The sequence below is a fragment of the Muscardinus avellanarius genome, assembly GCF_963383645.1.
Source record: "Muscardinus avellanarius genome assembly, chromosome: 3".
Classification (NCBI taxonomy): Eukaryota; Metazoa; Chordata; class Mammalia; order Rodentia; family Gliridae; genus Muscardinus; species Muscardinus avellanarius.
The window spans coordinates 3014160-3037157 of NC_137788.1; the positions used below are offsets into that span (position 1 = coordinate 3014160).

The following is a 22998-nucleotide window of genomic DNA, read 5'->3' on the forward strand; positions in this document are numbered from 1 at the left end:
CCCGCCCCGCCCGGCCGAGGATGTGCGCCCCCGCGGGCCGGCCCGCGTGAGCCGTGCGCCCCTCGGCGGCGCGGCGGCCGGCATGGAGCCCCGCGCGGCCGCGCTCTGACTCGCGTGCCCCGCGGCCGGCGGGCGGGAGCCGGGACCGGCGCCGCGGGACGGGAGCAGCGGGCGCGGGCGCCGCGCAGATGGCCGGGGCGAGCGAGGTCTGAGGCTCGGCGCCCCGAAACGTGACCATGTGGATTCAACAGCTCTTGGCACTCAGGTGAGCGGCCGGCCCGCAGACGGGTGCGTGGCGCCGGGCTGGGCTGGGGGCGCCTCCCCGGCGTGGCCAGTAGAGGCTCCCCTCCCCCGGCCTGGGGACCCGGACTCTCGGGCTCCGCGCGCCCAGCACCCGGCACTGGGGCCGCCAGGCGCGCCCGCGGTCGGGCGCCAGCGGCGCAGTGCCCTGGCCGGCCGCCCCGCCGCGCTCCTCCCGGAGCCCGGGGCGAGGCGCGGGCCGCTGGGCGCGGCGGGCGCGGGGCCGGGGCTGCGGGGGACGCGGGGGCTCCGGGCTCTGCGCGAGAGCTGCGCCAGCCCAAGGAGTTGGAGAAAACCCGAGCCCGGCCTCCGCGCGCCCTTCCCCTTTCTCTTCTTAGGGGTCCCGGGGCTGAACGGGAGCCTGGGAGCCCCGTAGGCTGCCAGCTGCCGACCCAGCTGTTTGGGGGTGACCTCCGAACCGACGATCGCGCGCAGCTGGCGGGCAGCTGGGGCCGGAGAGCCGGGGCCCTGGGGGAGCCACGGCAGGTGCCGGGTCGCCGCCACCCACACGCACACACTCGCGGGAGTGCGCCCGGGGGGCTCCGGCACTCTCCGGCTGGGAAGGGGACCGAGCCCAGCGCCCGTGGTGGTGGGAGTGTCCCAAAAGACCCTCATCAGCAAACTTTGCCCACCCATGGGGCGCTCCACCGGCCTATGCCTCGGGCTGCTTAAGGCCCGCCAGGCTTGACCGTCCCCCTGCTGAGCTGGCTGCCCCCCGCCATCGCCCCCGCCAGGGGCTCCGCGGAGCTCCGCGTTCGGGTCGGGGGATGGAACGCCGAGCCGAGAGGACCTCGGTGGAGGCGGAGGAGCCTGCGTGCGGTTCTCCAGTTTGTCCACTGGGATGCGCTGCGCTCCCGCGCTCGGGAGGGAAGGGGTCGGCAGTTGCCGGAGCCGCTGCCTCAGCCGCCCCCACCCGGGTGGAAAGCTGGGGGCACTGGGCGAAGTGGGGGGAGGACCGAGCGCGCGTCCTGATTTTGAGAAGCCGGAAGGGGACTGGCACGTCAAGTGTTTTCTAGCTACCCTTGATTTATGAGACGATTTGGCACCCAGGGGTCAATGCTGCTTAAACACATTTGGTGCAAATTGTCCCGTGTTTTTATTGGCGTCCCTTCCCCGGGCGGCGGGGCTTGTTTGCTGTTGCTGCGGGCTTTAAGAGGTTAATCACGAAGCTGATCCTGCCGGGTGCTGGGTATTGGCCGGGCCTGAATCAATGGTTCGCGTGCTTGGGCTAGATAAGATTTAGCTTGGGCGGCTCGAGGTGTCCGCGGAAGGGAGCAAGGGCAGCCGTACCGGGATGACCTGGATCCAGGTGGTCACGGTTGTCCTAGGTCTCGGCCAGGCCCCGAGGGCCTCGCGAGTGACCCAGAGAGTCCCTGGTCTGGTCCAGCCCCGCCGCCGCCGCCTGCTCCTAGAGCTGCCGGTGGCTTTGGGTTGCTGAAGGCAACTCATTTGGAAAGATGTTCTGATTCTGCTAAGTTACTAGATTGAAAGATCAATCCATTTTGATACGAGAAGAAGAGAAGGAATATCTTGGAAAGAAATCTGTCTTTCAGATTCACAAGCGCACTTCCTCTAGAGCACCCCTCCATAAGATACTCCTGAGATTTCCTTTCCGCTTTCAGGAATAGTTCTGCTGTTGATTTTGAAGTTTGACCTTTAGTTCTCCCTCCTTCCTCCCCCGCCCCTCTGTTAGTGCAGGAGATTTTCTGTAAACGTGGCTCTGAGGACAAGCTGTCACCCGTGTAAGAGCTGGATGGGAGCACTCTGCCATGTCTGCCCGAGCTCCAAGGGTCTGCTGGCTCTGCGTCGCTCTGGGTGCGTGGGGACGGGGAGTCACCGGGCTACCGGGTTGACATGTGCAGATGTGCTTTCGTTCTTTCCTGAGGGCCCTTTGCCATTGCTGGTGGTGAGCCGCTCCAGGGCTCTCTCCAGGTGAGCTCTGGGCATCATGCTGGCAAGCTCAGAGTCTGGTTAGGACACATCGATGCTCCAGCCGAGGTGACAGAAGGCAGTGCTTGCTTTGCCAGGGAGGAGGCCCCCTGGAAGCCGAGGGAGGGGCTTCTGGGCCCCAAGACAAAGTCTGGGCTTGGTTATTTTCTTCTGCCTTGTGGCTGAGACGTACTTGGAGCCTTGACTTTTTCGGAGGGAGAAACAGATGGAATCATCGATCTGCTCTCTTGTCTTTTTTTTTTTTTTTTTTTTTTTTTTTGTGGTAGTTGTACCAAAGCTACTTCCATCGGCACAAGAAAAGGCAGTCCTTGAAGGAGACCCTGGAGCTCAAAGGGCCAGGCAGGTCATCAGGAGCAGCTCACAGGCTGTATTTACACAGCTGCAAAGCAGAGCAGGAGTTGTATGGCTGCCTGGCTGTTAGTTGCCTCCCGAGGCTGGAGCCTGGTCAGGGGCTCCAGCATTCCCCCAAGGCCTTTGCTAGGTTCTCAGCGCTGTGATCCCTAGCAGACAGCCACATGCTTGCTCTCAGGCGCCGGGGGTTGTGTGATGGTATAATTCCATTTCTCCAGTCCTCAGGGTGCACACTGTCTGGGGACCTCCGGGCATCAGGGAGCCACGGGGTTGGCTCTCGCTGTCCCCACCTGAAGTCCCCCGGCAGCTGAGGCTGAACAGCCAGGCTTTAGCAGATGGAGTCAAAAGCTCCATCCACAAACCGCTGTGCGCTGGGTGACTCCTGGCTCGCCGAGACTTCCAGCTGCTGCCACTAAATTGATTGCAACTGGAATCCATCTAGTGTCAGCCACTGTGATACTCATCAGAGACAATAATGCTGGAATAAATCACAAATTTAGGAGGCAGCTCAAGTCTTCAGCAACGTCAGTCCCTCCCCTCCCCTTGCGCTGCTCACCCACCCTCAGGGGGGCAGGTAAATCCTCTCTCCTAGTGCAAGAGTGGACAGTGCACCCCTCCCAGTCTGCCTCTGTTGTTTATTTCAATTACCTGCTTCCTTCTCTGTGCCTGGGGGAGGGGGGAAGGCCAGGCAGCTCCGGAGCTGAGGCTGCTCCAGGCCTCCCAGAGTCCTCCGTCCCTGGAGAGGGATCGGCTAGCTTGGCCCAGGCTTGCACCCGCCCCCTGCTGACAGGGGTCCCTCCAGGGTGGCGGCATGCCATCCGGTCCGGCTTCTTCACCCCTGCCCCAGCCCCTCTGACCCTGTCAAATGCAGGCATTTGCAGACAGGGCTCTATTCGCCTCCTGGGTCCTGTGTGCGCCTGAGTCTCTGGTGGGAGCCACGGGATGCCTGGGGCAAGTGGGGCACTATGAAGCAGGGACGTGGGTAAACACGGTCCAGGACCGCTGAGCCTGGAGAGCCCGGGGCTCCTCTCTGGGGGTTACGTCGGAGTCATCTGTTTTAAACACGGAGCTGCCAAGTTTTCTTCAAAGGGTTACAAGTCAGTAGAGACCAAATTGATGTAAAGATTAGCTTGGAAAGCCAAATATATCCTTGATCTAGATTTTCGCGTTTGAAGTCTGTCTGGAGAGGGTTTCTCTTGCCTGCTATCAGTCAGACAGAAAGGGGAGGCGGAGTGGGGGCTTTCTGGGGCCAGAGCAGATGAACACGGGGTGCAGCCCACCCTGCTCTTCCTTTTCTCTGAGACCCCTTCCAGGAGTGCCAAGGGGCTGGTGACTCAGGAGGCCACCAAGTGGGGAGTGGTGGTTACGTAACTCAGATTAACTCTCAGTTAATCTGCCTTGAATAGCAAGTCACACCCAGCATCCCCATGTCCTAGCCTGGGGACCCTTGGGGAGGGGGCCCCTGGGTACCCCATATTACATTCACATCAGACTGGGATCAGACCCAGCTTCTAGGAGGAGGGGCCCCCTCACTGAGCACCCCAGCAATAACCAATCAGAAACAGTGCGGTGCTCCTTCAATGCCAGGTCCTCAAAGCTGCTCCAGGACCAGGTGAGGATGCACCCCACCCCTTCTGCTGCTGAGGGGCACGGGCAGCCTCCCAGCTGCAGGTGGCCTGAGTTAATTGGGACACACAGGCCCTGGGAAGCAGGCTGAGAGCTGAGCCAGCTCCCCCCTCCCCTGTCTCTGTAAAAAGGGGCCTTGGGTGGTCAGAGCCCAGGAACCTTGTCTGTGGGATCCTAAAAGTCTGTGAATATTTCTAGTGTGATTAATGGAGAGCCCAGGCTGGGAAAGTCACATGTTTGCAAGGGGCAGAGTTTCCTACAGCTGCACCAGGGGCCAGGGTTCCTGTGTGTCCAGCTGGACATGGGTCCAATGTTTGTCCTTTGTCAAAGGGCACTGCTTTCTTTGTTTTTTATTTTTCTTTCATCTTTCTTTCTTTTTTTTATTTGCAATGCTGGGAATGGAATCTAAGATCTCACACATGCCAGATAAGTGCTCTGCTCCTGAGCCAAAACCCCAGCCCTTCTCGATCTCTGTCTCTGTCTCTGTCTCTCTCCCTCTCTCTTTTACTGCCCTGGGGATGGAACCCAAGGGGATTCCACATCTGAGCTCTACCCTCAGCCCTATTTTTTATTCTTTATTTTGAAACAGGGTCTCAGTAAGTTGCAGAGGGCCTCACCAAGTAGCTGAGGCTGTCCGCGAACTGCGATCCTCCCGTCTCAGGCTCCCGAATGCTGGGATGACAAGTGTGTCCCGTCAAGCTTGGCTTCCCGCTTGATTTCTTTATCCAGTTCCTGCTTCAGAAAAGAGTGGTGGTGAAATGCTGGGTTCCCGTGGGTTTCGGATCCTGCGCCCTCTGCCTCCCACCTCCCACCTCCCACTGACCCCTCCCTGGGCTTCAGCTGATCCTCATCCTGTCCCTCTGTTTCCAGCGGGGGAGGGGTGGGCATGGCCAGGACCTGTGCCTTCCCACGCCTGCCATGCCCGGGGATGTCATGCTGCTTCTTAGCTCTGCCTGCGTGTCACCTTGGGGGTGGCCAGGACTTGAACTTGGCCATGGAGACACAGGAGCTGCGTCCATGGAGGACAGCTCGGGGACATGTGTGTGTTTCCTTTCTGCTTTTCCCTGGAATGTAGCCCAGGGCCCAGGGCCAGAGGGTCCCCGCAGGCAAGGAAGGACCGAGTCTCATTCTTTACCACTTCATGAGAAGGGCACCTGGCTCACAGTGGTGGATGTGCAGGAAATATCTGTGGGTGAATTGTGGGCCGACATGGCACAGAAGCCCGGTTATCAAGTCCTGCTCCTCCCCGACTCCACGCTGAAGTCCAGGCAAGACTTTCCAGCCTTGAGCTTGCCTGTCCTCCTGCCCCACAGAGACGCAGCTTTTTCAACTGGGCCACTGGTGCTCACAGTTCTGCCGTGAGAGATGCTTTCTTTGGCTTGACGATTTGGTCATGATTAGAACACAGACCTGCTCAGCCGGGCGTGGTGGCGCACGCTTGTAATCCCAGTACTTGGGAGGCTGAGACAGGAGGATCGCACAGGTTTGAAGTCAGCCTCAGCTATTTAGTGAGGCTCTCAGGAACTTAGTGAGCCCCTGTTCCCAAACAAAAAAAAAAATTAAAATAGGTATGGGAGTGTAGCCCAGAGGTCTAAAGCCCCTGTGTTCATCCCCAGTACCATACACACACACACACACACACACACACACACACACCCCTGCTCAGGGAAAACAGTCCTGGCAAGTTCTTACAGTTATTATCAGTTCTATATAAGTGACAGTAATATATATATATATATATATATATATATATATATATATATATAATTTTTTTTTTGCAGTGCTGGGGATGGAACCTAGGGGCATTTTACCTCTGATCTATACTCCCAGCCCTATCTTTTATTCTATATTTTGAAACAGGGTCTCACTGAGTTGCAAAGGGCCTCACTAAGTAGTAGCTGAGGCTGGCCTCGAACCATGATCCTCCTGTCTCAGCCACTCAAGCACTGGGATTACTAGCCTGCGCCACCATGCCCAGCAGTATAGGACTTATAAGTGGCCGGGAGGAAGGGTGAACGTAGGTTGGAAGAGACCATGAAAGTGGCATAGGTCTGGCAGGGGGTGGGGGAGAAGGGCACCCCAGGTGGGGGAAGTCAGGGAGACACACAGTGCAGGAAAGGCCAGTTTGTTGGCTTTGCAACTGGGCTGCAATCTCCCTTTGTCCAGGTTTTCATGGGGACTAAAATGTTAACTATCTCCCAGAGAAAGGTGAATTACAGAGACAGGAAGGGTTCCTTTGAAAGAGAGCTGTGTCCCATATCTACTGTTGGGGGAAGGTTGAGGGGAGTCAGGCCGATGCCCTGTGACAAGCATGCACCCGAGCCCCCCATGACCGCCCCATGTGGGGGCGACAGAATTTGTATTATACTTGGTGAACCATGGCTGCCTTCAACGTCCTCCGTGCCAAGGGGAGTACCCCAGCTCTGTTCTCCCCCATGCATCCTGCCTTTCCTTTGTTGCCCAGTCGGGGGATGCTGGGATACCTGTTCACACACAGACACTGTAGTAGATGGGTAAAGGAACAGATCTCTGTCTTCACAGACTTCACAGACCTGCAGCAAAGCTCCTGTTACGCCAGAGGCCTACACTGGGGCCAGGAGATTGTGAGTCCCATCTGTGTGTGTGGGTTTTTTTTTTTTTTTTTTTTTTCAGTACTGGGGATGGAACCTAGGGGCATTCTACCTCTAAGCTGCACCCTCAGCCCTTTTTTTATTATTTTTTTTGAAACCAGGTCTCACTGAGTTGTAAGGGCCTCACTAAGTAGCTGAGGCTGGCCACGAACCACGATCCTCCGGTCTCAGCCTCTGGAGTGCTGGGATTACAAGCGTGCACCACCACCATGCCCAGCTCCATCTGTGTTTTTAAAATCTCTGGTAGCCACATGAAAGAAAAAAAAAAAAGATGGAAGCAATTTGCATAATTTAATTTAACCTACTTGCATCAAACTATTATCACTTCACCAGGAACCAACATAAAATCATACTGACGAGGGTGGTCATTTTACCGCGTTACTCAGTCTTTGAGATCCAGCCTGTCATTTATTCTTAGAGCACGTCTCATTCCAGGCACTCCCTTGCCGTATGGGACTGGCCGCTATCAACGTGGGTGGCCCAGTATAGACATTTCACAGATCACCCTGGTTCAGTGTAGACGTTTCCTATGGGGATACAGAAATGGGGAAAATCATTTTTAGGGCCTTCCCTCCCTTCCCCCATGCCTGCCTTCAGCGCTCTCAGAGCCCCAGAACAGCTCCAGGAGGCAGTATTACTTGTCATTGGGCGGTGTCAGCACCAGAGTGGCACGGGCTGGGGTGGGGGGACCTCGGCTGCTGCTGCAGCATCCTGTAGTCTGGAGAGAGAGACAGCTGTGTACTCAAGCCCCGAGGCCCCTCTCACACTGGTTTGTAATGAGTGTAGCACTTCGGGGACCCGGGGAGGGTGTGATGGAGGCCTGTTCCTATCAGTGGGCTTCCTGAGGGCAGGGTGGTAGGGCAAGGGATGGAAGGGAAGACCAGCAAGGGCAAGGCAGGGCCTGGGACACCTGCCACAGGAAAGCGCCGTCTAGAGGAGACATAACCAGAGTCCTTTCCTGGATGTGCCCAGGCAGTGCTGGGTCAGGGCCAAGCATCTCCTGAGTGGGTGCCCAGAAGGAAACATCCCATGCTGCTCTCCCCAGGGCTTCAGGCTGCATGGACTCAGCCTGTCCTGTCCCCTGCACCCTGGCACCTTTCACTCTGAAATCCTGACACCTTTGCCTGGTGGCAGAGGAGAGAGCTGAGTGCCAAGGCCTGGTGTGAGTGGAAATTTTTTCTTCTTTTTTTTTTTTTTTTTTTTTTTTGGTGCTACTGGGGTTCCTGGAAACCCTTCTACCTCTGGGTTACACTCCCAGACCTATTTTTATTTATTTTTTTTATTTGGAAACAGGATCTCTTACACTAGTGCAGCTGGCTTCGAACCTGCGCGATCCTCCTGTCTCTGCCTCCCAAGTGTGGGTATTACAAGCGTGCGCCACCACGCCCGGTGAGTGGAAACTTTTAACACAGTGCCTGGAGGGTATGTGTGGCGATGTGCACTTGTGCATATGTATGTAGCCATGTGCCTGTATGTGAGTGTATGTTGTGAAGTATATAATAGGGGTATGCATGTTATGTGGGGGTAGAGTGTGCGTGTGTGTGTGTGTGTGTGTGTGTGTGTGTGTGTGTGTGTTGGGGAGTTTGCGGGCCAGTGTGTATCACAGTGTTTATTATCAGAGCTCCATCATCAGGTAAAGAGCCAGGTTTGACTTCCTCAGCCTCCTAACAAAGGAACTCACCATTGCTCATAGGATTAGAAGTCTGGATGGGAAATGGTGGTACAAGGGACCATTGGAACCTGGCTGTGGTGAAGGCCAGAGAGAACAGCCCAGCACCAGGTAGGCTGACGGGCTGCTTTCCAGTACTGGGCGGGAGGGCGGGCTTGAGCCGTGACTGGGGGCAGTGCTTGCCCTCTGGACTGCCCAGGAGGTGCAAGGCCCACAGCAGCTTCTAGGAGGAGGAACTTGGCCTCCTATGACTGAGAAGAGCAGATGGGAAAGTGCCGGTTGTTCCTAGTTGTGGTGGTGTGGCTGGGAGGGGGGGTCCCTAGGCCCTCTATAGCCACCCTTCCTCAAGAATCAAAATAGGAGCCAGGCGTGGTGGCGCATGCGTGTAATCTCAGCATTCGGGAGGCTGAGACAGGAGGATCACGGTTCACGGACAGCCTCAGCTACTTAGTGAGGCCCTCCGCAACTCAGTGAGACCCTGTTTCGAAATAAAGAATAAGAAATAGGGCTGGGGGTGTAGCTCGGAGGTCAAATGCCTCTGAGTTCCAGCCCCAGCCCCTCAAAAAAAAAAAGAATTAAAATATATTCTCTTATTTTGGTACTGGGGACTGAACCCAGGGGCATTCTACTTCCAAGCTTCACCCCTAGCCCTTTTTCCATTTTTTTTTATTATTTTGAAACAGGGTCTTGCTAAGTTTCTGAGGCTAGCTTTGAACCTGTGATCCTCCCAGCTCAGCATCCCAGGTACTAGGATTATAGGCTTGAGCTACCATGCCTGGCAAATATTAAAGTGATGTGTATTGCAGGACAACTCCACAATTTGGAGGTCTATCTAAATTAAACAGTTAATCCTTTGAATTCTGAGATTGTTCCCATAATTGACCTGATTTGAATAATTTTGAATGCATTGACTGGGTTAAGTAGGGCAGATTCCTTCTAAGATTCCTAAAGCTCAAACTCAAGGATCTCTGGGGGATGTTGGCAGACCAGGTGTGGGTTCTATTGGCTATTGTTTGATTCTAGCAGAACAAAGTCTAGGAAGGGGCCCACTAGTCAGCTTTTCTGGGAGCACAGCTGGGGACTAGAAGGAAAGGACCTCACAACTGACCGGCGAGCAGGCATGCCAGGGTGTGCAGGGCATCCTGCTGCATTTGGAATGCCTGGACTTGAAAGATGTTTGAGCTGGAGGAGGGGACGGTTCCAATGGGGAGAACGCCTGGCACTGGGAAATGCTATGAAAAACTGATGTTTTCAACTTATTTTGTGGAGCTGGTATTACTTGGATATCGAAGCCAAACAAAAGTACAGAAAATAAAGCTACAGACATATATTGTTCATAAAGATAAATAGTTCTGCATAAATATTAGTAAGGAGAGTCCAGCAATATAGGAAAAGAGGTATACACTACAACCTAGTGAGGCTTATTCTGTGAATTCAAGGATGGTTCAATACCTAAGAATCATTCTATGGAGAATGAAATTGACAAAATTCAACATATACTCATGACAATGATTCTATGTTAAATAGAAATAGAAGAGTCCATCCTGACCTGAGGAAGAACATTTGTGCAAACCTGTTAACATTCTTGTTTTTTTGGGGGAGGATGCTGAACCGAGAGGCATCCTATCCCAAGTCCTGTTTTATTTTTTGTTTGAAAACAAGGTCTTGCTAAGTTGCTGAGAGCCTTGCTAAGTTGCTGGGGACGGCATTGAACCTATGATTCTCCCATCTCAGCCTCCCAAGTGCTGAGATTACAAGTGCGTGCTACCACATCTGGCTAACATCATTCTTAATAGTGAAAACTGGATGCATTTACCCCAAGATCAGGATCAGGTGAAGGATATCAATCTTACCACTCTCATTTGAGATAGTGACAGAGCTCTAGCCAATGCCACATAGGAAATGAAAGGCAAACAGACAGGAAAAAATAAATCTCTTTCTATTTGCAATGATATGGTTGTCTATAGAGGAATACCATGTAATTTATATTAAAAAAAACCCAGCAAAAACAGGAAACAAACAAAAAACCCTCCAGAACTTATAAGTTCATCAAGGTCACAGAATATAAGCTAATATACAAAAAATTAATTATATTTTTATCTACTAACAAAGCTCACATAGACGCTAAAATTTTAAAAATGCAATGTTGTGCTGGTCGGCTTTCCGTTACTATGACAAATGCCTGAGATAAATAAGCTTACCAAGAGGAAGGGTTTATTTTGCCTCATAGTTTCCGAGGATCCCGTCCACAGTTGTTCAGCCCTGTTGCTGGTAGGCTGTTGCACGTAGTACACCATGGTGGGCAGTGCCTGGGGGAGGAGGCTGCTCACCTCATGGAGGTCAGCAAGCAGAAAGAGGGACAGGAAGGGGCTGGGGTCTCAATGTCTGCTCAAGGCCATATCCCAATAGCATCACAGACTGGAGAGAAGGCTTCAACACATGGGCCTTTGGGGATATTCAAGATTCACACTGTAGCTAATGCCACTGACAGTTGCTCACACATGATCTATTCTGCTGTAACTCTGAACCCCAAATACCATGCTGATGGCTTCTGTGCTGTGCTGAACTACACAATGTTGATAAAAGAAACCTAAGAATAGTATACATGAATGCAAAGACATACCATGTTCATGGGTGGGGAGACTCAACGCATCACAGACTTCAGTTCTCCTCTGATAGAGAAGTTTAATACCATTCCTGTCAAAATTCCAGAAAGAATCCTATACATGTAGTAGAGTTTTCTCAAATTTATATGGAAAGGCGACGGAATTAGAACAGCTAAGTGCACAATTGATAATGTAGCAACAGTAAGCGGAATTGTGTAGTCACTGGAAGAATGAACACAGATTCAGTGAACCAGCAGAGGCCCCCACAAATATGCCCAGCTGCTTTTGTACTTTTTTATTTTTATTTGTGGTAAAGAGAATTGAACCGGGGATATTTTACCTCCAAGTTCCCCCCACCCCCACCCCTGGTCTTTTTTATTTTTTATTCTGAAACAGGATCTCACTAAGTTGCTGAGGCTGGCCTCAATCCAGCGATACTCTTACCTCATCCACCTCAAGTATTGGAATTATGGGAGTGCACCGTCACAAATACGGCTTCCAGACTGGTTTTTGACAAAGGTGCTAAATCAGTGGAGAAGAGGCAGCCCTATCAACACAGGGTGCAGAAGTGATGGAACAGGCACGGCCCAAAGGGAAAACTAACCAGCCCCAACTCGACTCTCCTTCAAATGTTAATAAAGCTGAGAATTAGATATAAAATGTGAAACTACAAACTTTTTGGGAAATAAACAGGAGAAAATCTTCAGGAGTTTTTAGACTTACCAACCAAAACAGTAGCCATAGATGGAAATGTTGATAAGTTGGACCACATCAGAATTCAATAATTTGCCTTTCGAAAGATTCTTTTAGGTCTGAAAAGACAAGCAACGGAAGAGATAATATTTGCAAACTCCGCAGCTGACGAAGGTTAACTATCTGTAATGTGTAAAGAACTCTCAGAACTCAATCCAATTAGAAACAGAGGGGACATTTCACACAGGTAGAAAGGGGGCATTTCACACAGGAGGGTACGTCGATGGCCAAAAGCATGTGGAAAGCTGTTCAGCATCATTAACTGTTAGAGAAATGCAAAATGAAACCACAGAGGGACATCAGCACCTACCCATTCGAATGGCAAAAAAAAAAAAAATTATATATATATGAACAGCATCAAATACTGGCAAGGATGGGGGAGAAACCAGATCACTGGCCCATGGCTGCTTGAAAAGAAACCCTTGCAGCCGTTGCAACCATTGCAGCCACTCACTCTGAAGTACAGCTTGGCAGCCTTATGAAATTAAATATGCACCTGCCAGTTGCTTGCTCCGTGTCTCTGCACGTATGCAAGAGACACGCAGACTCAAATTTGCACGAGAAGCAGCACATGAACATTCAGAGCGATTCACGTGTAATAGCCGTAACCTGCAACCAACCCTGGTGCCTTTGGGTGGACAAATGGTTAAATGGACCTTGGCCTCTCCGTACCATGGATTGGTGCTTGGCAATAAATAATAATAATGATGATAATGATAATAATAATAATAATAACAACAACAACAATGATAATAAAGATGACAGAGACACCCAACAACCTGCAGGTGCCTTCAGGGAATTGTGCTGAGTGACAAATTAAAAAACCATTCCCAGGGGTTACACACCATCTGATGATTCCACAGCAGAGAAATGTAAGAACTAGAGAAAGGGAGCACAGAATAGTATTTCCTGGGGGCTGAAGGGAGTGGGCACTAGGAGGGAAGAGAGGTAGTTTTACAGGGTATAGGAGACATGTTATCTTTACTGTCTCAGCACCGATATCCTAATTGTATTACTATAGCTTTGCAAGGTGTCACCACTAAAGGAACTTTGGTAAGGGACACCCAGGATGTATCATCTGACTGTGCATGGAAGGTCCAGTTAAAATAAGAAATGTAATTAAGAAGATCAAGCTATGGTCCTCTGCTCATCTGTGGGGGTTAGCTCCTGCTGCCTACACTGCGCACCTGTTTATCCCTTTGGGGATAAAATGTAGCTGAGCTTGGTGGTCCCCCGTGATAGGGGCACACTGTTTCTTTTACAAGACTTGCTTGCTTCAGAGTATCAGCCGCCGAGTTGGGCTGGCAGCTTCTAGAATGCAGGGTGGAGAGGCCCTGCAAGCACGCCCTGTTGCTGATGTTGTGAGATTCATCATCAGTGACAGTAATAAATGACCCCGTGCATAATTACGGGATAAGAAGAGCTGTCCGGGTCCTTACGTAAATCAGGTCAGCTCTGAAAATAGAGCAGGCTTTTTGGGGTCAGTCCCACTTTCCGACGCCGGCTCGCAGGGTGCTTGGAGACCTGGCTCCAAGGATGCGAAGCCAGACACGGAAACCGGCGGGGCCGCGTTTCTAGTTCAGGGAGAGGCCAGCGCAGGCTCGCCGGACGGAGGCCGGAGGCCGGCGTGGGCGCTCTGTTGCGGCTTCACTGTGGTCTTCTTGATAAAGAGAGCTGTGGTGGGGTCCCCATCAGCGCTCACTGCCTGGGGAGCCGGGACACGCAGAAGACGCTCTGGCTCGCGTCCGATGTGAGCTGCTGCGATCTCTTGAGCGATCCCCGTCGCTTCTCTTGCTGTCTTTTGGCATCCAGTTCGGAGACGCTGAAACGAACACAGCCTCTGGGCCTCGCTGTCGTCCAGGCTTTGTGCCAAGCAGCCCAGCTGTTTGAACTAGCCACACGCAAGCTATGGGGGCTCCGTCCACCGTCGTGAGCCTCCTGCAAAGAAGAGATTGTTGTTCTCATTCCACACGCGGGAGGGGCCGGAGCTCAGGGAAGCTAAGCCCTTTCCCCAAGGTTGCACAGCAGGCAGCGGGAGAGCCGGGATTGAGCCCAGGTATGGAGGGTTCAGGGCTTCATTCATTTGCTCCCTGCCCTCCCCTGGGGCTTTCATGTTTTCATATGGATGGATCTGTTTCTTTTTCTCTTTATTGAGTTACGCATTGCCCTCTTGGGAAAAGCAAAACAAAACAAAACAAAACTTAAATAAGCATAGGCCAAGGCCAGGCTGCTGTGATAGCTAGTCACACCTCGTGGATCGGCCCAGGCCCCTGCTGGCTCCGAATCACAGAGCTTCCTGTGCCCACAATACCCAGAGAAGGTCCTGCTCCGACGAGAGACTTATTTAGCGGTGAAGAATTAAAGAAATGTCGGGGGGAGAGGAAGACATTTCTGCAACACAGAAATTGCTGTCAATGCACTTAGTCATTAAAGATAAATATGTCACCAAGCCCAGGGAGGCTCTTCCTGCGAGCTCGAGGGGACCTGGGCTGTACCATGAGTGGCCACGCTGGGAAAGTGCAGCTGGCACTGTCGGGCTGGGCGAGGAGACCCTTGCTGGATGTGTTTGCTTAGCAGCAAGTTTTCCAAAGCACAGTTCACACAGCGTGGATTTCACCCCCTTAATACACAGTTCAGTGGATGTTAGTAAACACACCAGGTGTGTGGCCATCTCTGCAGCCAAGGCTGAGCACCTCCAGCCCCCCATCATGCCATCTCTCCTTCTGTCCACGGTCAGTCTCCTTTCCCACCCAGCCTCAGGAGACCACTCACCTGATGCTGTCTGTCTGGACTCACCTGTTCCAAGTGTGTCCTGGGAGGAGAACCTTGCGAGATCTTTTTGACCGGATCTCCTTTCACCTAGTCTCTTTTTCTGAGATCTGTCTACATGCCCACAGGCTACTCCATCCCTTTTTCACTCCTTAGTAGTAATCCATTTTTTAGACATACCACAGTGAGTTTAGCCATTCTCCTATTGGTTCTGGGTTGCTTCCGTGTTGGGGCTCATAAGAACAGTGCCGCTGTGAGCTCTGTGTGCAGGTCTGGGTGTTGCCATTGGTTTCTTTTTCTCGATGCAGTTCTGCTTTACAACTTCAGGGGTGGATGCCTCCGGGCCCCAGGGAGCTGGTCTATGCTAGAAGGGTGAAAGCTACCTGGGCCACCTGTCTCAGGCTGTGCCTCTGCTTTGAGGGTCGTCACTTCTCTGGGCTCTGAAGACAAGGGCTCCCTACTCCCAGACGCTGATGATTTGTTCATTTCTTATTCAGGATACATTTACTGGGTGTCAAGTGTGTGCTCCGCGGTGCGGCATCTTGGTAAGATAAAGACAGGGACGACATTTTCCCTTCTGCCTTGGTACAGGGACCAAGCGTGAGCGGGGATAGTTTGACCCATTGGATAAGGGTTTCTTGTTGGTCAGCGGCCTGGGAAGGGACCCAAACTGGGCCCCGTCCCTGCCTGTGGGACACAGCCAGAGACTGTCGGGGGTCGCAGGCTCCCTTTGGAAGCCATCTGGGGCGTCCACCTGGGGGTTATTCTGCAGCAGGGGCCAGGGACATCGCTTCGGGTGGGGAGGCCGCGGCAGACCATGAGCGTAGGATGGAGTCAGGCAGGTGTCCTGGGAAGGCCTGGGTTCCACTGTCCTGTGGACGCTGCCGCTCATGGGACAGTCCCTTCCAGGAATGTCCCTTCCTCACCCACACCACGTGTGTGCTGACGTGGGGACCATTCCAGGGGACGGGCCACGCAGAAGAGCCTGATTTCTTGAAAGGGGCACAGGAAGCACAAGTTCTTCTGGGAAAAGAAGGTAAATCCTGGTCGTATGTGCACTGTGTCTGAGGCTGCGGCTGGGACTGGGCTCCTGGTGTAGACGCAGGCCGAGCCCAGCGGGGCCCAGGGGTCTTCGTGTCAGTGGTGAGCTGGCGTCCGGCAGGGGCGCTGACATGGGGTGTAAGGGTTGCTAAACCCTGCTGAGCTGTGGGCTGCCGGGCAGCTGCCTCCTGGAGCTCTGTGTTGAGAAGGATTCTGAGTTCGTGGGGCTTAGAGAAGAATGTGCTCTGGACGATCTACCATGTCTGGGCAAAGCCTGGGGGTCACAGTCACCCAGAGGACCTCTTCCTCTTCCTCTCCCCTGTGCAGGGCACTGACCTTGTACTAGGTGCCTCTCTGAATCCTTTGGTTTTTTTTTTCTTTTTTCTTTTGTGGGTCTGGGGATGGAACCCAGAGGCATTTTACCTCCGAGGTATATCCCCTGCCCTTTTTTTTATTCTTTATTTGAAACAGGGTCTCACTGAGTTGCAGAGGGCCTCACTAAGTAGTAGCGGAGGCTGTCTAAGAACAACGATCTTCCAGTCTCAGCCTCCCGAATGCCGGGATGACAAGCGTGCGCCACCACGCCTGGCTTCGTCTATGTTATTAAACCATCCTTCCAACAATTCTACGGATTGGTGCTTTGCAGTCTTTTTTTTTTTTTTTTTTTTTTGCAGTCCTAGGGATGGAATTCAGGGGTATCCTACCTCCGAGCCACACTCCCGGCCCTATTTTTAATTCTTTATTTTGAAACAGGGTCTCACTGAGTTGCAAAAGGGCCTCACTAAGTAGCTGAGGCTGTCTGCAAACCGCGGTCCTCCTGTCTCAGCCTCCCAAACGCAGGGATGACAAGTGTGTGCCACCACGCCCGGCTACTATCTCCTTTAACCAGAGGAGGCACAGAGAAATCAAGCAGTTTTCCTCAGGTCACACAGGAAGTAAATGGTAGAACCGGGTTTTGCGTCCCAGGCAGTGTGTTTCAGCATCTGTTCTCCAAGGTGCGACACGCTGTCCTTCCTATTCTAGAAGACAATGCGTTGGATTACAATTCTTTGTGGTGTGTGTGGTCCTGGGGATAGAACCCAGAGGCATTCGATCTCCGAGCTACACCCCAGTCCTATTTTTTTGTTATTCTTTATTTTTTTTGAAACAGAGTGTCACTGAGTTGCAGAGCACTTCACAAAGTAGCTGAGGCTGGGCGCGGACCAGGATCCTGCTGTCTCAGCCTCCCGAATGCTGGGATTACAGGCACGCACCACCACGCCCGGCTCTCGAAGGTATTTAAGGAAGATTGTGTCACCTAGACCGAGGCCAGCGGCTGAGTGAGGGATTTGATTAGCCAGGGCCAATCCCTTCCCGCCTGGCTCCCGCTGGGACACGCCTGGGCGACCAGGATCCAGGGATGAGGATGCTCCAGGCATCCTGAGCCTCCTAGGGCCAGCCTGGGTGGAGCATCCTTGTGGCCACAGGAGCCTGTGCCTGCAGCGGGGGCTGAAGATGGTGTCAGGCCTGCCGGGGAGCCGCTGGCCGCTGGTGTGTGTGGCTGGGAGACGTGAGACGCCCTCGCTCTTCCCCACATAGCTGTGTCCTCGCCTTTCGCTGGAGGTGGGTCTGCAGTTCAGTTTCATAGGCGGAGCAGGCCAAGCCGACCTCGCTCCAGTTTCCAGGGCCCAACCTCTGAGCGGTGCTCCTCTGCGTCCCAACTTGCTTACCCCAAGCGTCGCAGTGGAATAATAATCAGCTCACCTTGGACCAAGGCGTCCGGGGCGGGCCCATAACCACCCTCCCAGAGTGACTACACCAGGAGAAAAAACTAACTTCCCCTGTGCACTCGGTTTCCTGAATCCTCATGAGGAGTGTCTTGGGCGGGGGTGAAGAAATTACTAAGCTGGGTATAGTGGCACAGGCTTGTAATCCCAGTATTCGCGAGGTTGAGATAGGAGGATCGCGGTTCGCAGACAGCCTCAGCTACTTAGTGAGGCCCTCTGCAACTCAGTAAGACCCTGTTTTTAAAATAAAGTATAATTTTAAAAAATAGGTCTGGGAGTTTAGCTCAAAGGTAGAATGCCCCGGGTTCTATCCCTAGTACCCCCCCCCCCCCAAAAAAAAAAGAAAGAAAAGAAATTACTCCCGGTGGCTAACAGACTTTATAGGCAGCATGCAAGGATGCTTCTTTGAAGGCTGTTTTCAAAAGCCAGTGCCTAGGCGCGGTCATTACATTTAGTGTCTGAGCAAGTAGCCGCCTGGCACCAGGAGACCAGCCTGAGCCCTCGGCCTGGGGCTCAGGACCAGCTGAAGACCACGTCCTCTGCTGGAGGAGGGAGGCTGTCACCCTGAGCAGGAAGCCTGGGGAGGGAGCCCGCGTTCAGCCGCCGCCCCGGCCCCCTCCTCTCTGCAGAAAGGAGATTCAAGACTGTACCCAGATGCTGAACAGAGCTGCCGCGCTTCCTGCCGGGACACGCGCCTTTCAGAAGGCAAAGATTCTTTACGGAGCCAGTTCTGCAAGACAAGAGTAAGCATGTTTATTTTTACGACACTGCATTTCAAAAATCCCAGAAAATGTCGACGGAGTGGCCCCGTTAGGTCCCCGATTCTGTGGCGCGGCGCCCGCGGGCTGTGGGGGCTCCTGTGGCTGGGGCTGAGGCCCTGGCGCTGGGCCCCGGCCGCCGGCTCCGCTGGAGGGCCCTGGCTGTCGGCTGCAAGCTTGTCTTCCCCGTGCGAGTCTCGGGCTCCTTTGCTTCTTTTCGCAGCAGCGCTGAGCTTGGCACACCTGAGCCTCCGGCCGCTCCCGGGCGCTGTCCCTGGGGCGGACAGGGCTGTGGCTTTGTAGCACCAGTCACTCCGGGGGCCTCGGATGGTCTGCTAACTCTGACTAGAACAGGGCTGGCTGGCGGCGTGGACAGCGGCCGGGCTCGTCCTGGCACGAGCTGGCCCTGGGCCTGACACACTCATCCAGCAGGGGCGGCCAGGTGCCGGTGTGTGTTAGGTGTGTGTGTGCCCGGGTGTTCATGTGTTAGGTGTGCATCTGCTTAGGCGTGCCTGGGTGTGCATGTGTTAGGTATGTGCATGCCTGGGCGTACCCGGGTGTGCATATGTTAGGTGTGTGCGTTCCTGGGTGTGCCCAGGTGTGCGTATGTTAGGTGTGTGCGTTCCTGGGTGTGCCCGGATGTGCATGTATTAGGTGTGTGCATGTTTGGGCATGCCTGTATGTGTGTGTGTGTGTGTGTGTGTGTGTGTGTATTAGGTGTGTGCATGCCTGGGCGCGTCAGGGTGTGCGTGTGTTAGGTGTGTGCATCCCTGGGCATGCCTGGGTGTGCGTGTGTTACGTGTGTGCATGCCTGGGCATGCCCGGGTGTGCATGTGTTAGGTGTGTGCATGCCTGGGTGTGCATGTGTTAGGTGTGTGTATGCCTGGGTGTGCCCGGGTGTGCATGTGTTAGGTGTGTGCATGCCTGGGTGTGCCCGGGTGTGCATGTGTTAGGTTTGTGTGTGTCTGGGTGTGCATGTGTTAGGTGTGTGCGTGCCCGGGTGTGCCCGGGTGTGCGTGTGTTAGGTGTGTGTATGCCTGGGCATGCCTGGGTGTGCGTGTATTAGGTGTGTGCCTGGGTGTGCGTGTGTTACGTGTGTGCATGCCTGGGTGTGCCCAGGTGTGCATGTGTTAGGTGTGTGCATGCCTGGGTGTGCCTGGGTGTGCATGTGTTAGATTTGTGTGTGTCTGGGTGTGCATGTGTTAGGTGTGTGCGTGCCCAGGTGTGCCCGGGTGTGCGTGTGTTAGGTGTGTGCGTGCCTGGGTGTGCCCGGGTGTGCGTGTGTTAGGTGTGTGCCTGTCCGCGTGTGTCTGCGCCTGTGAGATGAGGGTGCAGAGCCCAGGTAAGCTGACAGTCACCGATTACGGCCTCTCTGCCCTTTTCGCCCCTATACCGCCGAGCAGCCAGATGCTTTAATTAACAAAATCTCTGAGCAGTGCTTCCAGGTTAGGAAATGTCTGGCCTTATTTCACAGGTGGGTAAACTGAGGCAGGGCGGTTAAGCAGTTTCCCTGAGGTCATGCAGAGGCGGCGGGGCGGCCCCGGGGGACTCCGAGGGGGACCCGCTGCTTGCTCAGGGCCGCGGTGCTGTCCGGCCCATCCAGGGCGAGGGACGGCGGAGCACCCAGGGCTGATGCCCGCAGCCCGAGCCTCGGCCGGCCAGGCCCGCTGCGCCCTCCCGCACGTGTGCCCGAGACGCCGAGCCCCGGAACAGGAGATGCACAAGGCCGGCTTCGTGCCCCCGCTCAGTCCCGCGAGGCCGGCCGCCCATTCCAAGGCCCCCTTCACATGGGGATTCCAGAGTCTTCCAGGGGCACCCTAGGCAGAATTCACGTCCGTGTCCAGAGGGTTTATCTGAATTTCACAAAAGGGATTCAGACTCCGCTAGCAGGAGAAACTGAGAACTACTAATAATTCTTTTTTTGTTTATTTATTTTTTAAAATTGATGTTCAACTCATAGGATGTCAGATTAACCGTTTCATTTTATTTTTTGTGGCACTGGGAATTACGCCCTGGGGCATCCTACCTCTGAGTTACACCCCCAGCCCTCTTTTACTTTTATTTTGAAACAGGATCTCTCTAGGTTGATGAGAGTCTCACTACTTGCCGAGGCTATCCTCAAACTTGCGATCCTCCTGTCTCAGCCTCCCGAGTGCTGAGATGACAAGCGTTGGCCACCACTCTGGCTAAGATAGTATTTTAAAGTGGCCACTCCAGTGGTACTTAAGACGTTCCCAGCCACCTCACTCTCTACTTCCAGAACCTTTTCATCGCCCCAAAGGAAAACTCTGCATCTGTAAGCGGTGGCCTTTCCTTCTCCTGGTGACTGCATGTGATTCGACCCACTCTGGCCGTTTATTATAAATGGAATCTTACACTGTATCACCTTTGGGGTCTGGCTTCTTTACCCTGAAATAATACTTTTGAGATTCACTCACATTCCAGCATGGGTCGGTACCTCTTCCTCTTCATGACTGAGTACTATTCCATTTTATGGATGGGCCCCATGATATTTATATACTCCGCTCCTTGATGCCATCAGGCTGTTTCTGTGTTCTGGCGGCCGTGAGCACTGCTGCTTTGATCATGTGTGCACAACTCTCTCTTCTGGTCTCTGTTTTCAGTCCTCCGGGGTCTATACCTAGGTACCAGTACTTCTTGGACATGGCCTCTTCTGCTGCTGCCTGGCCAGGGGACGACTGCTGTGCTTGTGTGGTCTCTCTGAGCCCCGTTTTCCCTGTCTGCAGGGGGAGGCTGCACCCCCACTGTGGGCTGGGAGGGTGCTGATGCCTGGTGCTTGGGTGGTTCGCAGATGGAGCCTGCCCAGGCCCCTGCACGGGTCCCAGAGCTTCCGCTCTGAGTCCTAACACCCTGGGGAGCAGTGGCAGCACTTTCGGTAAGCTCTGCACTAAAGAGGGATTACGAGCCCCTGGGGAGTGGATTAGAGCAAGGGCCCTGGGATGCATCTTATTTTAGGTGACTTTCAGCCTTTCTGGACCTCACAGCGGAGCCCTGTGGCTATTGACAAACACCTAAGCCGACGTTTATCCTTTTAGCAGGACACCAGCCTGGACGCACAGGGACCTGGAGCCGTGTTTTGAGTGTGAGCGTCCCTGGCGCGTGGGCCTGTCGCCTCCTGTCTGGGAGCCGCCTTCTTGCTGGCTCAGAGGCCCCGCAGCCCACGGGTCTCCACTCCTGTGCCGGGGCCTCCAAGCAGGGGGCAAGGTGCAGGTCTCCCCTACTGACCTCGGCCGTCACAGCTTCCTCGTCCAAGATCCCATCAGAGCAAACCCAAATGAACTGAAATGCAGTGTTTCAAACGGTCCAGAATGTTCTGAAATGTTTGTTCTCTCCTGCAGGAAGAGGGAGGTGAGCGTATGCCAACACACCAAGTCGATACAGGGAATTTCAGGTTTTGGGGAAACGCCTTCTTAGGGAGGTCCTGGCATGCAGCGCCTGGGAGCCAGCATTCTTTCTCTTATTCCTGCAGGGACAGCGTGGCAGGGACCCTTGCGGGCCTCACAGTTAGGGCTAGCATCTCGCCTTCCCGGGTATTACTTCTGTCATTTTTTAATAATGGGTAGGGCCAGGCTGGGGAGCTCATTTTACAGGGGAAACGGAAGTTCAAAATGTAAGAATGAGTCCGGCGTGGTGGCGCACGCGTGTGATCCCCGCACTTGGGAGGTTCGAAGCCAGCCACGCTGGCTTAAGAGACCCTGTTTCCAAATTTAAAACAGTATAAAAATAGGTCTGGGAGTGTAGCCCGGAGGTAGAAGGGTTTCCAGCAACCCCGGTACCACCAAAAAAAAAAAAAAAAAAAAAAAAAAGTAAAAATGATAGTATTGAAGTCACGATGATAATCTTCAGTCTTTATAAAAACAGTCGTGCAGTTGGCTCCTGAGGACGTCGTGATGCAGGGAGGCTGCGGGACCTCCTCCTCCTTGCCCGTCATGTCCACCACACCGCTGGGACCACCATCTTGGACACTCAGCTTCCGCAGCCTCCCCCCCCCCCCAGGCCCAGCAGCTGTCCTGGTCACATCCCATTCATCAAAGGATACCGGCAGGACCACGCAGAAACCTCGTTAGCCCTGCTGCTAATCTAAAAGATATTAGCCCATTATTTTATCTGGTTTTGGAAATCCAGAGACTGAGCAAAATTGAATCCCTGGGTAACCAGAAAATGTAATTAATGGGAACGCTGCGCTTCTTGGGGAAGTTGGAGTCTGCGTGTGTGTGTGTGTGTGTGTGTGTGTGTGTGTGTGCGCGCGGAATGCGCGCGCGCGCATGGGGTAGTCTAGCGAGACCTTGTGCAGAGTCCCTACCTGTGCTCAGGAGACTGCTAAGAACTGACTGACAGGCAGGGCTCCTCTTCCTGGGGTAGCATCCTATAGGCCCTGCCCTGTTCCCTGAGCTGTTCCCAGCCTACTATGGCTCTTGGGACTCATGAGCTGCTGGCAAATCAGGTTGAAATACACACATTTAAAAGAGATAGCTGAGCCGGGCATGGTGGCGCACGCTTGTAATCCCCGCGCTTGGGAGGCTGAGACAGGAGGATCGCGCAGGTTCGAAGCCAGCCTCAGCTACTTAGTGAGGCTCTTAGCAACTTAGTGAGACCCTGTTTCCAAATAAAATATAAAATAGGTCTGGGAGTATAGCCCAGAGGTAGAAAGCCTCTGGGTTCCACCCCCAGTACCACCAAAAATAAATAAATAAATAAATAAATAAATAAATAAGATAGCTGGAAGCCAGGCGTGGTGGCGCACACTTGTAATCCCAA

The 22998-nt window shown here is 53.6% G+C and overlaps 1 protein-coding gene across 1 annotated transcript in view; it reads left to right on the top strand.

Moving 5' to 3' along the window:
* Nucleotides 1–236: 236 nt before the first annotated feature.
* AJAP1 (adherens junctions associated protein 1) overlaps nt 237–22998 on the top strand; it is a gene marked incomplete at both ends in the record, with an annotated part of 121072 nt that continues 98310 nt past the window's right edge. Inside the window, one exon of the mRNA XM_080693465.1 lies at nt 237–265. Within this exon, the coding sequence (XP_080549591.1) occupies nt 237–265 (29 nt within the window). The remainder of the gene's footprint in view (nt 266–22998) is intronic.